This window comes from Aethalodelphis obliquidens, unplaced genomic scaffold, assembly GCF_003676395.1.
Source record: "Aethalodelphis obliquidens isolate GAN/ISIS:26980383/991018 unplaced genomic scaffold, ASM367639v1 scaffold31, whole genome shotgun sequence".
In the NCBI taxonomy this organism is placed as follows: Eukaryota; Metazoa; Chordata; class Mammalia; order Artiodactyla; family Delphinidae; genus Aethalodelphis; species Aethalodelphis obliquidens.
In genome coordinates this window covers 5905347-5920127 of record NW_020837975.1, presented here as the reverse complement: position 1 = coordinate 5920127, position 14781 = coordinate 5905347, and the positions used below count along the sequence as shown (strand labels likewise).

General features: G+C 52.6%; 3 protein-coding genes across 5 annotated transcripts; 1 reads left to right on the top strand and 2 right to left on the bottom strand.

The window, feature by feature from the left end:
- Positions 1-26: 26 nt before the first annotated feature.
- On the top strand, positions 27-7237 carry WDR46 (WD repeat domain 46). The gene is made up of 15 exons (XM_027126953.1): positions 27-442; positions 542-754; positions 863-943; positions 1087-1199; positions 1324-1411; positions 1539-1600; positions 1822-1926; positions 2032-2182; positions 2308-2443; positions 2764-2863; positions 5853-6166; positions 6313-6407; positions 6533-6628; positions 6756-6869; positions 6958-7237. The coding sequence occupies exons 1-15, from the start codon at positions 374-376 to the stop codon at positions 7054-7056; spliced, it is 1836 nt and encodes a 611-aa protein (XP_026982754.1). The 5' UTR covers positions 27-373; the 3' UTR covers positions 7057-7237.
- A 271-nt stretch (positions 7238-7508) lies between these two features.
- B3GALT4 (beta-1,3-galactosyltransferase 4) lies at positions 7509-9784 on the bottom strand. The gene is made up of 2 exons (XM_027126957.1): positions 9149-9784; positions 7509-8969 (listed from the first exon to the last, which is right to left on the bottom strand). The coding sequence occupies exon 2, from the start codon at positions 8944-8946 to the stop codon at positions 7810-7812; it is 1137 nt and encodes a 378-aa protein (XP_026982758.1). The 5' UTR covers positions 8947-8969; positions 9149-9784; the 3' UTR covers positions 7509-7809.
- Positions 9785-9896: 112 nt separating this feature from the next.
- RPS18 (ribosomal protein S18) lies at positions 9897-14778 on the bottom strand. 3 transcript variants are annotated; one of them, XM_027126960.1, is made up of 6 exons: positions 14683-14778; positions 14117-14215; positions 10506-10592; positions 10331-10432; positions 10132-10223; positions 9897-10013 (listed from the first exon to the last, which is right to left on the bottom strand). In XM_027126960.1, the coding sequence occupies exons 1-6, from the start codon at positions 14683-14685 to the stop codon at positions 9938-9940; spliced, it is 459 nt and encodes a 152-aa protein (XP_026982761.1). In that variant the 5' UTR covers positions 14686-14778; the 3' UTR covers positions 9897-9937. The 3 variants fall into 3 exon arrangements, with proteins under 3 accessions (XP_026982761.1, XP_026982759.1, XP_026982760.1); XM_027126958.1 differs by having other exon boundaries at positions 14629-14700; XM_027126959.1 differs by having other exon boundaries at positions 14668-14700.
- Between the last annotated feature and the right edge of the window lie 3 nt (positions 14779-14781).

Below are 14781 nucleotides of genomic sequence, written 5' to 3'. Positions count from 1 at the left end.
GTCTGGTGCATGCCGGGAAATGTAGTTCTAACATGTTTAATGAGCGGCTTTCCGCTGAAAAGACTGGATTTGGAAGGTTTTAGGCAAGATGGGGAAACCAAGCTGGTAAAAGAAACTGCACGGTTGCTTGGGTCCTGGCCCCGGACAGCCTCTCTTTCATTACTCGGGCATAAGCTGCTGCACGGGAGGGCGGGGCCAAGGCCCGCGGAGGCCCTCAGTGGCGAGCGCGCCCTCAGTCAAGATGGCGCCTAGAAGACTTCAGACCTGGGGCGGCGCTGATTGGATGAGGGTCGGAGAACTTCCGGGAGTTCTCCATCCGATTGTGGGACAGCTGAGAAGAGTTTGCACGTGTATCGTGGTTCGAGTGGACTAGATGGAGACGGTCCCCAAGCTGGGCAATAATGTCACGCCCAAGAAAGACAAACTTCAGGGCAAGAAGAAGGTAGAGACCTCCTTGGGGTGGAAGGGAAGTTTTTAGCTGCGGGGTTGGAGGGGCGGGGCGAGGGGCAGCGCACTATCGGGTATCCTGATCTGCCGGCAGAAACCGCGGCGATACTGGGAGGAAGAGACCACTCAGACTGCTGCCGGAGCCTCTCCAGGTCCACCTCGTAAACGGAAGAGGAATCGAGAGTTCCGCCCCCAGAAGCCAAAGAACACTCACAGCACAAAGAAGTCTCGGATCTCCAAGAAGCCCCAGGTCCCGAAGAAACCCCGGGAACGGAGGAGTCCAGGGCCTCAGCGGAGCTTGTCTGGGGTGAGCCTGGGACCTGATAGGGTGGCAAGGCAAGTCGCCTTGTGCTTGAGGGTACGAGGGTTGGGGTCAACCTGAGCCTGTTTCCTAATTGCCTCCTCCTTGCCCCAGGCCCAGGACCCATTTACAGGCCCCGCCCCCGTCCCTGTGGAGGTGGTTCAGAAGTTCTGTCGCATTGACAAATCCAAAAAGGTGAGGACCAGTCGGAGAGTGGGGAGGGGTTGCAGGCAGGGAGTGTCTGGGTGAGTTGGATGGAGGCGGGGCCAGGTGGCTCTCCTGTGACCCCCATATCCCTTGGTTCTTCTCCCACTCCTTCTCCACCAACGATGTTGTAGCTGCCACGTTCTGAGACCAAAATCCGGAGCCGACTTGAGGCGGCTGAAGCTCAAGAAGAGGAAATAAGTGTCAAAGCTGCTCGTTCTGAGCTGCTGCTTGCTGAGGAACCTGGGTGAGTGGACCCTAATGTGGGCCTCCCCAGCGCCTGCTTTATGGGGCTCTCATTTCTCATATTTATGTTGGTACACCCACTTCATATTAGGAAGCCTTAATTCATCCCTGATGCTCACTTGCAGGTTTCTGGAAGGAGAGGATGGGGAGGACACGGCAAAGATATGCCAGGCTGACATCGTGGAGGCTGTGGACATTGCAAGTGCAGCCAAAGTGAGCCTGAGGATGGAAAAAGGGTCAATGGGTTGATGGATGCAGAGTAAGATGGGAGTGGGGACTAGAAGAAAAAATTACCAAAGGGAGCCAATTATTTCTTTTTTTTCTTTTCTTTTTTTTCTAGCATTTTGACTTGAACTTGAGGCAGTTTGGACCCTACAGGCTTAATTACTCTCGAACTGGGAGGTAAGGAATTCCAGTTACTTCAGTCTTGCTCATCTCAGCCATACCAGTGTGTGTCTGGGTTGTTGATGTGGGGAGGGTCTTGTGATTTGCTTGCAGGTGAGGGTGCGCGTGTATGGCAGCATCTCTGCTCTCACCTGGAGAGAAGGAGCTGGCGTGGGGCAGACGTCTGAGCCCAGGTGTCCCCCTGAACTGACACCCTGCCTGTCCTCCAACTCCAACAGACACTTGGCTTTTGGAGGGCGCCGGGGTCATGTGGCCGCCCTTGATTGGGTGACAAAGAAGCTCATGTGCGAGATCAACGTCATGGAGGCAGTGCGGGACATCCGGTCAGTGGCCTCGGTTAGCAGCGGTGGGGCTGAGACAGCCCATCCCTGATCGAATGACAGCCAGTGACTCCCTTTCACGTTGTACTGTTACTCCGCTCCTCCCAGGTTTCTGCATTCGGAGGCACTGCTTGCTGTCGCCCAGAACCGCTGGCTTCACATTTACGACAACCAGGGCATCGAGCTCCATTGCATCCGCCGCTGTGACCGTATCACGCAGCTTGAGTTCCTGCCTTTCCACTTTCTCCTGGCCACAGCTGTGAGTGGCTGCGGAGCACAGGGACCGGGTGGCAGGCCCTGAGAAGACTGACCATCCTCCCCTGGGGCCCCAGTAGAGGAAGGACAGAGGGCAATCAGGACTCATTTTCTCTCTCTCTCTCTTAGTCAGAGACAGGGTTTCTGACCTACCTGGACGTGTCAGTGGGAAAGATTGTGGCAGCTCTGAATGCTCGGGCTGGACGGCTCAACGTCATGACTCAGAACCCTTACAACGCCGTCATCCATCTGGGACACAGCAATGGTCGGTCCCTGGGTGAACTTTGAGCCTGACCATCCTGTCCTACTTTTCCTTTCTTTTCTTTTTTTTTTTTTCAGCTTGAGGGATCTTAGTTCTCCGACCAGGGATCGAACCTGGGCCCTTGGCATTGAAAACTCTGAGTATTAACCACTGGACCGCCAGGGAATGCCCCTGCTTTTCTTCTATATTTGCTTTTAACGGGTCCCTTCAGGTTGCTCCTCTGCTTCCCTCTCTTGTTACTTCTTGGCCTTGAGTCCCCATCTTTCCCAGGGTTAATCACCTCGGCGCCCTTTTAGTAACTAAAGTTCTCCTCTGATGCCTAGGGACTGTGTCTTTATGGAGCCCAGCCATGAAGGAGCCACTGGCAAAGATTCTCTGTCACCGTGGTGGGGTCCGGGCTGTGGCAATAGATTCTACAGGCACGTAAGTCACTTGTTTGGGCCTGAGGTGCTGGGGGGTGAGGGGCGGTGTGTGTGTCACAGCTCAGCAGAAAGGAGAGGAGGGGCACAGACGCTGCAGCCAAGCTGCTTGGGTTTAAATCCTGGTGTTATTCCTGACCAGCCATGTCAGCGAGCATGTTAGGTGACCTCGGTGTACCACACATTGTCCTCACCCTGAGACTGGGGATATGAGTGTTTCGCTCAAGGGCCAGAAGACTTTTTCTGTAAAGAGCCTGATAGTAAGTATTTTAGGCTTGTTGGCAATGGGGCATATCTGAGTGATTTATGTAGGTCCTTAAATAACAAGAGGAAACACAGGATTGCAAATTTTTAAGCAATGAACTTAGAAAAATAATTGAACACAATATTTTTGTAATACAGGTCTACTCATGGGAAGAATTGGATTCCTGTTTTTGAGAATAACATTTGGTTTAATTGAGGTTGAAAGTTAGTGTCCCAAATCATCCAACCCAATTGCAAATGTTTATCTACAGCTGCCGATCTGTAGAGCGATTTTGGTACTTGAAATGCTCTCAAGTGAGATGCTTTACGTGGTGTCAGTCTTGACCACAATACCGTGCTGTCTTAGCACAAAAAGCAGCCACAGAATAAGTGACTGAATGAGTGTGACTGTGTCCCAATAAATCTTTATTTGTAGATGCTGACATTGGAGTTTTCAAATAATTTTCATGTTTCAAAATATATTTCTTTTGATTTTTTTTCCCAACCACTTAAAAATATAAAAACCATTCTTTACAGGTTGTGGGCTATACAGAAATAGGTGGTGCGCTGGCTTTGTGGCTCATGGGCCATAGTTTGCCAAGCCTGGGGCTTAGCTTAGAAAACTGTTGTAGGCGTGAACGCGAGTTAAGGCCTATGGAGTTGATCATGGTGCCTGGTGGGTAGGGAGCGCTGTATTTCATCATCTTTGTCAAAGACGATTGTCCTCTTTAGGTCTGGCTGGTGATGTGAAGGGTTGGGGGTGGCAGGTCTGCTTTGAATTTCCGCCTCACGACCGCTGTGAAGTCCTGACTGCTTTTCTCCTCCAGGGTCCCTCCAAGGTCTGTTTCTCGCCATTCTCAGTGTCTCACAGTTTCTAGCCTCCAGTTCTTCCTCCTTCTTGTGTGTCCTGGGTGTTGATGTCAGAATACTCTTTCCCACATGGCTTTCCTCCTTTTACACCATTGTTCAGGAATCTTCTACGTTAAGTATTAACTCCATAACCTTACTTTTAAGTTGTTTGATAGAAAATCAGGAAGAAGAAAAGCCCACTGGCTACCAACTTATGAAAGCCTGCCAGATGCTCACGCCTCCTGGGCCCCCCATAGTTGTGTCTCTGTGGACAAGTGGTTTGCTTCTGCCCTGTTTACTCCATGTCTGTGCCAGTCTGGTGCTAGGACTGTCAGGGGGCCTGTCCTGAGGTTTTCTGCCTTCTGTGGGCCATTGGACCTGAGCTGGACTTGGCCTTCCCCAGGCTGCCTGGGTCAGCTACTCCTGTGCTCAGGGCTCCATCAGTTCCTTCACGGAGGTTTGGTCAACAGCCTGACACCAGACGGCTCTGGTCCTTGGTCTTAGGCCCACCCCGGCTTAGCTCTGGTCCTCCCCAGGGGTGCCTCAGACCAGCCACAGGGGCTCCAGAGATGAGGCTGACTGTCGTCCTCAGCTGGCTTTCTGGAAGCTTGCATTAGGATTGGATTGGACTCGCAAAGCTGAAGTGTTTCTTGCAAGTTCAGTAGCGTGGTAGTGTGGCCTTGGATACCCATCTGGCCACTGGGTGGGCATTTGCACAGGGGATCCCAGAGCTGGGTGTGTTTGGGGCAGGAGCCAGCGTGTGCTCCTCAGTTGTTGGCTCAGTGAAGGGTGTGACCCTGTGTCCCAGGAGCCCTCCATAAGTCCTGGTTTGTGCTGATGGCCTCTTCCTCGGGTGGAGCTGGGCCCTGATTGTCTTTTCAGGACAAGTATCCAGCTGGGCCTCTCTTCGGCCCCATCACAGGCCAAGTCTCTGCTCAAGTAGGAACTCCTTAGTGTCTTCCTCCTGGGTTCACAGCCAAGGCTAAGAGGAGGGTCTTTGGCTTCTGGCAAACATACATCCCCTGGCCTGGCTGGTCCCCCTTCAGCCTCCCTGAGGAGCAACTTGAACATCAATAGAAACTCCAACCTCTGCAAGTAAATGACTTGCATGGTACATGCTTCCTTGAGAGGATTTGGTCACCAACCTTGCCCACTCTCCTTCCAGGGAAGGGGGCGGGGCAGGGCCCTCTAGTGCATCACTTCCTTGCTTCCTAAGGAGGTTTTTTCAGGTCCATGCAGTCTCCATCTTGTGGCCTGTCATTGCCGGAGAGCAGCTTTGGGAACTATCTCCCGTCCGACCTTCAGGAGCCCCTGCAATTTGTCCCCTCCTGGCCTTCCTGGCCATATTTCCCACCAGCCTGGAAAACAAACCCCTGCTTCCATCTCCCTGTCTCCATGCTCTGATGTTAATTCATTTGTACCTGCTTATACATGCATCTCTGTTTTTTGTGCTTTCTTGAGAATTACCTAGAATGGCTCAAATCCCACGAAGCCCTCCCTGACCACTGCTGTGAGCCCTTCCCGCTGCTTACCGATGGGCTGCCTGTCTATGTGGTGGGACCTCACACCTGGGTGTAGATTGTCGTGTCCTCCCTTTCATTCACATGTCGTGAGTGGGTAAGAGCACAGACACTAAAGACACAGGTCTGACTTGAATTCTAGCTCTACCACTCACCCTGATTTCCTTTCTCTGAGCTAGTTTCAGTTTCTTCTCTGTAAAAGGGAAATGAAAATAGTACAGCCGCCTCACTGAGAAGAGGTGTGTGGAGTGTGTGGTGTGATGGTAGTGATTACTGTCATTATTGGTCGTCTTCTCCTCAACCAGCCCTGATGCCTGGACTTGGCCACAGGCCTGCCCAGTAAGCTCATACTATGGATTAACCAGCCCCCCTTGCCCCCAGGCACATGGCCACCTCTGGCCTGGACCACCAGCTGAAGATCTTTGACTTGCGAGGGACGTTCCAGCCTCTGAGCACTCGGACCCTGCCCCAGGGAGCGGGGCACCTGGCCTTCTCCCAGCGGGGACTGCTAGCTGCAGGAACGGGCGATGTGGTCAACATATGGGCAGGACAGGGCAAGGCCAGCCCCCCGTCCCTGGAGCAGCCCTACCTCACCCACCGGCTCTCAGGCCACGTGCATGGCCTTCAGTTCTGCCCCTTTGAAGATGTGCTGGGAGTGGGGCACAGCGGGGGCATCACCAGCATGCTGGTCCCTGGTGAGTGGGCAGGGCTGGGGCTCTTAAGTGGATGACCTTGGGATGGAAGCTGGAGTGGGCCTGACCCTGAGACAGCTGGGGGCCAGGGGCTTGCTCAGGCTGGAGTAGGTTCCTGTTTACAGTTCTGTGTTCCCTCCTCCCTCCAGGAGCTGCTGAGCCCAACTTCGATGGCCTGGAGAGTAACCCATACAGGAGCCGGAAGCAGCGCCAGGAGTGGGAGGTGAAGGCCCTACTGGAGAAGGTGAGGAAGTGTCTGCGTGTGGTTTGGGGCCGGGGGTCTTGGGAAGAGTGGGCTTCAGCGGCATCTCTTTGGTGTCACCCTCCTGTGGCTCCTTACGCATTCCTGTCCCTCTGTGACACACCCAGGTACCTGCAGAGCTCATCTGTCTGGACCCACGAGCCCTGGCAGAGGTTGATGTCATCTCTCTGGAGCAGGAAAAGAAGGAACGGCTTGAGAGGCTGGTACGGAGCAGGCCCCCGAGGGCCCGGGCCTTCCTCACCTCCACATCCTGTCCCCACCATGTCCTCATAAGTGCAGTTCCCTGCCTTGGAAGTCTGTTTCAGGTTTCACTCCTGTCCCCTCCCTCAGGGCTACGATCCCGACACCAAGCCTCCCTTCCAGCCAAAGCCAAAGCAGAAGGGCCGCAGCTCCACAGCAAGTCTGGTGAAGAGGAAGAGGAAGGTCATGGATGAGGAACACAGGGTAAGTGAGCACTGGGGGATGGGCCGGGTGGCCTGTGGGCTATGCCCTCCTGCCACTTCTCACCTCGCCCCTTTTCTCCCCACCCCAGGACAAAGTCCGGCAGAGCTTGGAGCAGCAGCCGCAGAAGCAAGAGAAGGCCAAGCCCATGGGGGCCCGGCCATCTGCCCTGGACAGATTTGTGCGCTGAGCCAGGCTCCAGGGGTTCCTGGGAACGACATTCTCTCCCCAAGAGCACCTGTGGGGAATGACCTGTTCCCTGGAATGAGGAGGGAGCACTGAGCCCCCTCCCCCACAGGGGGTGGAAAGCTGACTCCTGGGGGTTGGGGGAGAGGGCTTGGTATTAAACAGGAAGGTGGGTTTTTGGATAACATGTCTGGATCATCCTGTGGACCTGTTCCCTTCCCACGTCCGGCCTGGGGCTGCTCTCAGACGCGAGAGGTCGTGGTGTCTTGCTTCTACCCTCACCCCTATCTTGTGGTCGCTGTGGCTTTAGTCTGGCTCTCTAGGGCCTTCCTCCAGGGAGAGGCTGTCCTCCCTCTCCCACATCCCTGGAGATGTCCTTTCCATCCAGCAGGCTCTGGTAGCCTTCAGGTTCCCCAGGTTTGTGATCTGAGACTCCTGGTGAGGACCACACTGTACTCGAAGAGGAAAAGAGACAAGTTTATTGAGGGGCTTGTGCCCCTCCCCTGCCGTGGCTGGAGAGAACAACCCAGCATGTGCGGCTCTTCCTGATGACCATCTTTGGGGCTGGCAGGCAAGGCAGCCCCCTAGGTGTGTCCTGTATCCCTCAGTCTTCAGTGACAGACTGCGCATCTGGTGTAGGGCAACCAATCAGTTGCAGCCAGCTAGAGCCCCTGCCTTGGGCCCGGGAGAGAGAAGGTGGTGAGGGTGCTGGTTGGACTCTCAGCTCCTCACCCCTCTCCTGGGCGCTCACGCCCTCTCAGCTGTGAAGCCAGGCTATTACCCGGCATCGGAGGATGCCGAGGACTCCCTGGAGCCAGGAGCAGAAGGGTACGGTTCTTTCCCCGTCAGAGCCACCCACCAGCTTCCAGGCTTCCTGCATCTCCCAGGGGTCCAGCTTGTGGGATGTCAGCAGGAATTTCCCATAGCAGCACCGATCCAGGGGGTAGTGGGTGGCACCAGCCAGCTTGACACAGTGGGTTGGGGCGAGGCCTCCTCGTCGGGCACTTAACCCCACAAAGACATCCTCCAGTGGCAGAAGGGGTGCCCGGCTGGCTACCTTCAGTATGAGCTGCACAGCAGAAGCCGATAGCACATACCCCGTGCCTGAGGCATAGGGGGGAAAGGGGCCCCAGGTGGGAGGCCACTGCTTCTCTGATATCTGGTGCTTGCCCCCTGGTGTCCGAGAGGGGTGCACCCGCCAATGCACACGGCCCAGGTACAAGAGAGGCACAGGCTGGCTTGTCAAGGTGGGGCCTCCTTCCCACTTTTCATCTCCAACTTTCGCCTTTCTCGGGGGCCCCATGCCCCTTTCCCATTGCTCCCAGCGGCCTCCTCGCCGGACCAGCTCTGATACCAGTTCGGGGACATTGACGAACACATCATCATCAGTCTTGAGGATGTAGCGGGCCACGGGGCAGTGTTTGTCGGCCCAGTTCAGCCCGCTGAGGGTCTTGAGAGTGAGGTTGCGGTAGGAATCCTGGAAAGCCGCCTGCATTATGTCCCCCTGGGCCGCTGACTCCCGCGCCAGGTCGTTCCCGCGCGAGCCCCAGCTGGGTTCTCCCAGCAGAAAGACAGTCTGCACCCTGAGCCCTCGGGCCTCGCGCAGCCGGCCCCACGAGGCCCGAATGGCGTTTCTCTGGTTCAGGTTATCCGGGGCCGTGCACACCAGGATTAGCAGGAAGGGCGGGGGGCCGGGACCGCCGCACGCCTCCTCGTTGGGGATCAGGAGGCGGGGCAGGGTCAGGGGCGGCCCGGGCGAGGCCGGGCCTGGGAGCAGGGAGGCTAGCGAGATGCTCAGCAGCTCCTCCCCGATGCCCGAGGGCCCAAAGAGCGTCCAGACAATCACGAGCAGCAGGGCGGCCAGGAGAAGGCGCCGGAAGAGGCTGAGGCGCATGGTGCGGCGCAGTCAGAGGGGACCTGGAGGGGAAGATGGAACGCGGTTAGAGGGCGGAGAGTGCAGCTCTAGGACACTTCGGTCCCTAACCGGCCACGCCAGGGCTGGGGCGGGCGGAGGGCACGGCCTGTGCCAGCGCCCTACGGTGCCGGCGCGGGAGGCGGCGCGGCGGGGCCCATGGCTGCAGCTGAAGGGAGGTTACCTTGTCGGCTCGGCCGCCGAGGCCTGCCTCCATGGCCGGCGGGTTTCCGCTTCAACAGTCACCTCCTCCGTCCGCGGAAGCGTCCTAGCCCCGCCCCTCTCGCTGGGAGGGCGTGGCGTGCGCGCCCCCGGGAACCCTGTCAGAAGCTTCGCAGCCGCGCGGCAAGCAGAATGCAGAGGGGACTGTGGTGTACAAGTGGGGTCTTCCCCGAAACTGGGCAAGAATGGAATTGGACCCGCGGGCCTCGGGCACAGCGGGCGAACGCTGTGCAGCCGGAACGGCAGCGGCTCCCTGGCAACAATGCGCCCCACCCCCCCCTGCCGCTCAGCTCTTCCGGGTCACCAAAATCAGCATCTCCCCCCAACTCTCAGAAACCTAGGGTGGTAAAGACCTGGAAATACTCGCCTAAGCGGCAACCGGCTAGGCTCAACTACCTACACAAGCCTCAACACCCTGCAAGACAATAGGGAGCCTAGTCTTGAAAATCGTGAGGGCTCCTCCTCGAGGATGAGCGTGTTGGTTGCCCCTTCTCCCACCCACCTGGAGAGCAGGGCACCACTAAGTAAAATGTTGCTTCCCGCAGTGGGGAGTGGCAACAGCATAGCTTTAACCAAGACCAAGGACACTGTCTGGGCAGCTGAGTGGGGAAATCAGGCAGGAGGGAAAATGACCAACAGGCCCCAGTGTGAGAACATGTTCCCTATTAGTGTCTCCAGAAAAATGCAAAGAACCATAAAGAAGGAAGCCATAACTGTATAAACTATTTATTAACAGACAACGCCCACAAATTTATTTCTTCTTGGACACACCCACGGTGCGGCCACGGCGGCCTGTGGTCTTGGTGTGCTGGCCTCGTACACGAAGTCTGCAGGTGAGAAAAGAGAAGGGTTACAGGTCTTACACCATACAAACGTCTGGAAAAAGAGCATGAGAATTCCCTGGGAGTCTAGGGACAGGCAGAGATGAACCCCCGCCCCACTCACCCCCAGAAGTGGCGGAGCCCTCGGTGGGCCCTAATCTTCTTCAGTCGCTCCAGGTCTTCACGGAGCTTGTTGTCCAGACCGTTGGCCAGGACCTGGATACAGAGGAGATGGTGAGGTATGCTTGTTCTACCCCCTGGCCTATGACCAATTCTAACTGGACACCCTGCTTTTCTCCAATCTCCCCCATCTTAATACACACCTGGCTGTATTTTCCATCCTTCACGTCCTTCTGTCTGTTTAAGAACCAGTCTGGGATCTTGTATTGGCGTGGATTCTGCATAATGGTGATCACACGTTCCACCTGGCAGGCAGGACAAGGGTCAGGTCCAGATGGTCTCCCCGCCCCCTCCCCAGCCCCCCTTCCTTGTCCTCACCTCATCCTCAGTGAGCTCTCCTGCCCTCTTGGTGAGGTCGATGTCTGCTTTCCTCAACACCACATGAGCATATCTTCGCCCCACACCCTGAGGAAAGGTTTCAGAGTCGGATGAGTCTGATTTTTTGGGTTTCCTTTATAGACCCATGATTCAAAAAGCACAGAAAGGTAGGTCCTAAAATAACCTAATGCCTTATACTTTTCCAGATACAAAGCCTAATCATTAAAAGAGAAAAAGTTTTGTTCAGAGGCAGGGCTGGACCAGAGAACTTGGGGCATATACCCCTTGAAAGCAGAATCTTTTTTCCCCACTTGCCCAGCATACGGACATAGTGTAAATGCTGCTGTTCAGACAATATAGCAGCATCCAAGAAAGGCACCTCCTCATTTCTGCATCGTGGAGAATGAAGCTGATACCCCTCAGAGCTGATGTAGCACCAAGGCAGCAAGATTAGGGTATTTTGAATTAATAGGGTTGATTAAGGGGTAGGAATGTCAGTTGCTCACGATGTCTAAGGGCGACGGGTCATGATCCTTCGGGCAGGTCACTGCACGATCAAAATAAACAAACACTTAAATCAGTGGCATCATATCACCACCACCACTGGTACTCCTTGCCACCTGAATTCACAAGCCAAATTGACTTGGATAGTGAAGGACTGTGCGCTGGGTTGAACAGTGTCCCACCAAATATATGTCCATCCAGAACCTCAAAACGTTACTTTATTTTGAAATATAGTTTGTTAAAATGAGGTCATACTGGATTAAATCCAATGACTGGTGTTTTTATCAAAGGAGAGGACACAGACACAGAGGGAAGAAGGCATGTGATAAGAGGCGAGACACTAGAGTGATGCAGCTGTAACACAAAGAAACCAAGGATGTTTGGCATCCAGAACTGAGAGATTAAGTTTCTGTTGTTTGAAGCCAACAAGTCTGTGTTACAAGGGCCCCAGGAAACTGAAATAGATGGCATTTCCTTTCTGTAAGAAAGTGAGCAGGAAGTCAAATTACCAGATTGATTTGGAAGAGACTAGGATCTTAAGTCTCTCTCAAACTTTCTCTTCCTTCTATTTTTTTTTTTTTGCGGTACGCGGGCTTCTCACTATTGTGGCCTCTCCCGTTGCGGAGCACAGGCTCCGGACGCGCAGGCTCAGCGGCCATGGCTCACGGGCCCAGCCACTCCACAGCATGTGGGATCTTCCCGGACTGGGGCACGAACCTGTGTCCCCTGCATCGGCAGGCGGACTCTCAACCACTGCGCCACCAGGGAAGCCCCTCCTTCTACTTTTAAGTGTTTAAAACTTTCCATTAACAAGTTTTTAAAAAAGTTGCTGTCAAGCTAAGATTTTTGAAAGCCCTATTTAGATACTGGCTTGCCAACCTCCTAAGTTAGACCCACAGATCCCCTTTACTCTGCCCCAAGCAGACCATCCTTATTCTCTCCATCCAGAAGAGTACACTACAGGAAATTATCACTTTCTCATCTTTGTAGCTCAAGGGCCTGGACCATATAACAGAAGAGTTGATACTAACTTCATACTAGTCTCTGAAACCCAGTCATTGTGACCAATTCCAACCCCCTCCATGTTTCCAAACAATCTGCAGACAACAGTTATCATCCTGATTTAGAGAAAGAGCAGAACAACCAGCCTTAAGGAATATTCATAGCCAAAGTGGACAAATGGAAACAAAACAACAAAGGGATCATGGCACAGAATAACCTTGCAGGTGTGTATTACCTCTCAGCAAATACCCTCTTCTGCTTGTGCCAACTTCAATACTTCACCTTTCCCTGGCCAATTAACCTTGCTCCTCTAACTACATTTTTTTGAGGAACCCCTCCTTATACTCAACCTCCCCCCCGGCAACTTTCTTCCAATTTCTAAGTATTACCCTGCCCTACATTCCAGATCATTAACAAAAGACCACCTGCAAAGGTGGTGGAGCAACAGGGCTCCCATACACTTCTGGTAGAAAGTGTAAATTGATACGACCACTTTGGAAAACTGTTTAGCAATATTTACTAAAGCTAAACATATACATGTCCTATATACCTACCAGAAATGTAAACGGATGTTCTTTAAAAATGTATATGTACATGTACTAGAACATTTGTAATAGCACTATATGTAATAGCTAAAAACTGCCCCCCCCCCAAAGACCACCTGCAAGCTTCAGTTGTCTCACCAGAGGAAGAGCCAGCAAAGGCTGACTTTCCACACAATTAGCAACGGCCCTACTACCTGTCTATATCTAATCTTTCCCAGTGATAAGTAGGGCATCAAGTTAATAAAAAGATTTATCAAAATACTCATTAAGTATCGGAAACTGCTTTGGTTAAACTGTTTTAAGCTGACTACAAAGGTTGACACATACTTAAGCTAACAAATAACAAACTAATTTCAAAGAGGCAGAGGAAGGGTTTAACAAAAGTATCCTACTAACCATGCTCATCTTTTATTTTCACTATCTCACCTACAGCCTTTAAAAAGGGAACAGGCAACCTCACAGATACAGTGGGCTAAGTTCCAGACCATGCCAAACAATGAATATTGCAATAAAGGGAGCTACACAATATATTTTGGTTTCCCAGCACATGTAAAAGTTATGTAATCTATTAAGGGAGCCAATAGCTTTATGTCTCAAAAAACCCCATACATACCTTAATTAAAAGATACTTTATTACTATAAAGTGGTAACCATCACCTGAGTCTTCATCAAGTCTAAATATTTTTGCAATAGTAACACCAAAGGCCGCTGATCACAGATCACCATTAACAAACACAGTAATGAAAACGTTTGAAATCTTGCAAGAATTACCAAAATGTGACAGAGACACCAAGTGAGCAAATGCTATTGAAAACTGACTTCCTTGAGACAGGGCTGCCACAAAAAACACATTATTGCTAAGCACGATAAAATGAGGTAAGCCTGTACTGTATTCCACACTGCCTTACTAGTTTCACAGAACAGAAGGAAGCAGTCTTTATATGTACCATTTAAGTATGAAAGCTGTGCTCCTTGAATTACAGAATGAAAAAGTAAATGCGATGGATCTTATAAAGAAAAGCTTATGATATACTGTTTTAAATTAACCACCTATCTATAAAATACTTATAATGGTGTCCTGTCATGACATAGTGACACCTCCCATCTCCCAACTTAGAATCTTTCAGCATTTCTACTCACCCTTCAAAATGTACAATCATCCAATTCCTAGGATATACACATTTCCCAGGAAGAGTTGCTGTTATGATGCACTGGGGGAGAGCGGCAGAAACCAAATCTAGCACGGACCTTACAAGCTGATTGATGGCTGATGGTCCAGGAAGTTTTTAGTGAATTCAGGTAGACAACCAAACCCATTCTCCATCCCCTAGGTGAAATACATTGGCTTGACCTGAGACTGTTCTTTGGCTTTTATCACTTACCTTTTCGAGCAAGTATTATTAAGGGGTTAAGGGAACTAGTTGCACTCTTAACTATTCTTTTTTTACCCAGCAGATGTGGTGATCTGGTTGGGACTTCCTCCACCTTGCCTTAACGAAAGCTCAATTGTTAACAACCCAAGTTTCACTTACAACCCAAGTAGTCCTTACCCTACTTTACCTTAATTGCAGTGATGGCAAAGGCAATTTTCCGCCGCCCATCGATGTTGGTGTTGAGTACTCGCAAAATGTGCTGGAACTTCTCGGGGATTACTAGAGACTGACAGAGATTCGGGGAGAAATTAGACACCGTGACCTACTATTAACTGTAACCTCAAACACGAGCGTTAAGCTTGTCACACAGAGAGCAAGAAGCCCCCGTCAGGTTTTCACGACACAACAAACTCCCCAGTCCTGCAGACAGCAGGAGCATCAAGTGTTCAGGCTTGGAAAAACGCAACCTCCGGGAGGAAGCACGTCTCCTGCCCGTTCCCAAAGTACACTCTGAGTGGCGGAGGCCGGAGGGCCCCACTCACGCCCAAGCCTTTCCAGCGCTCGCGGAATGACTTCCTCCGGCCCCACTCCCCAGAACTGATGTCTTTAGTCGTCCTTTTCCAGGGGTGCGATCCAAGGCTCCACACAGAAAGTTGCAGGCCCCCAGAGTAGGACATTTTCGGCCCCCTGACAGCAGACCTTCCTTGCCCCGGTTCCGATGTCGCCAGATCCCCGTACCGATTCCAGTCTTACCATGGCGGCGGCCCCAGCGGCGGCGTGTAGGCCTCCAGTGGAAGAGAGAGCGGAAGTGACGTACCAGCACTATATCACAACCCGTCGGAAGGGGCGGAG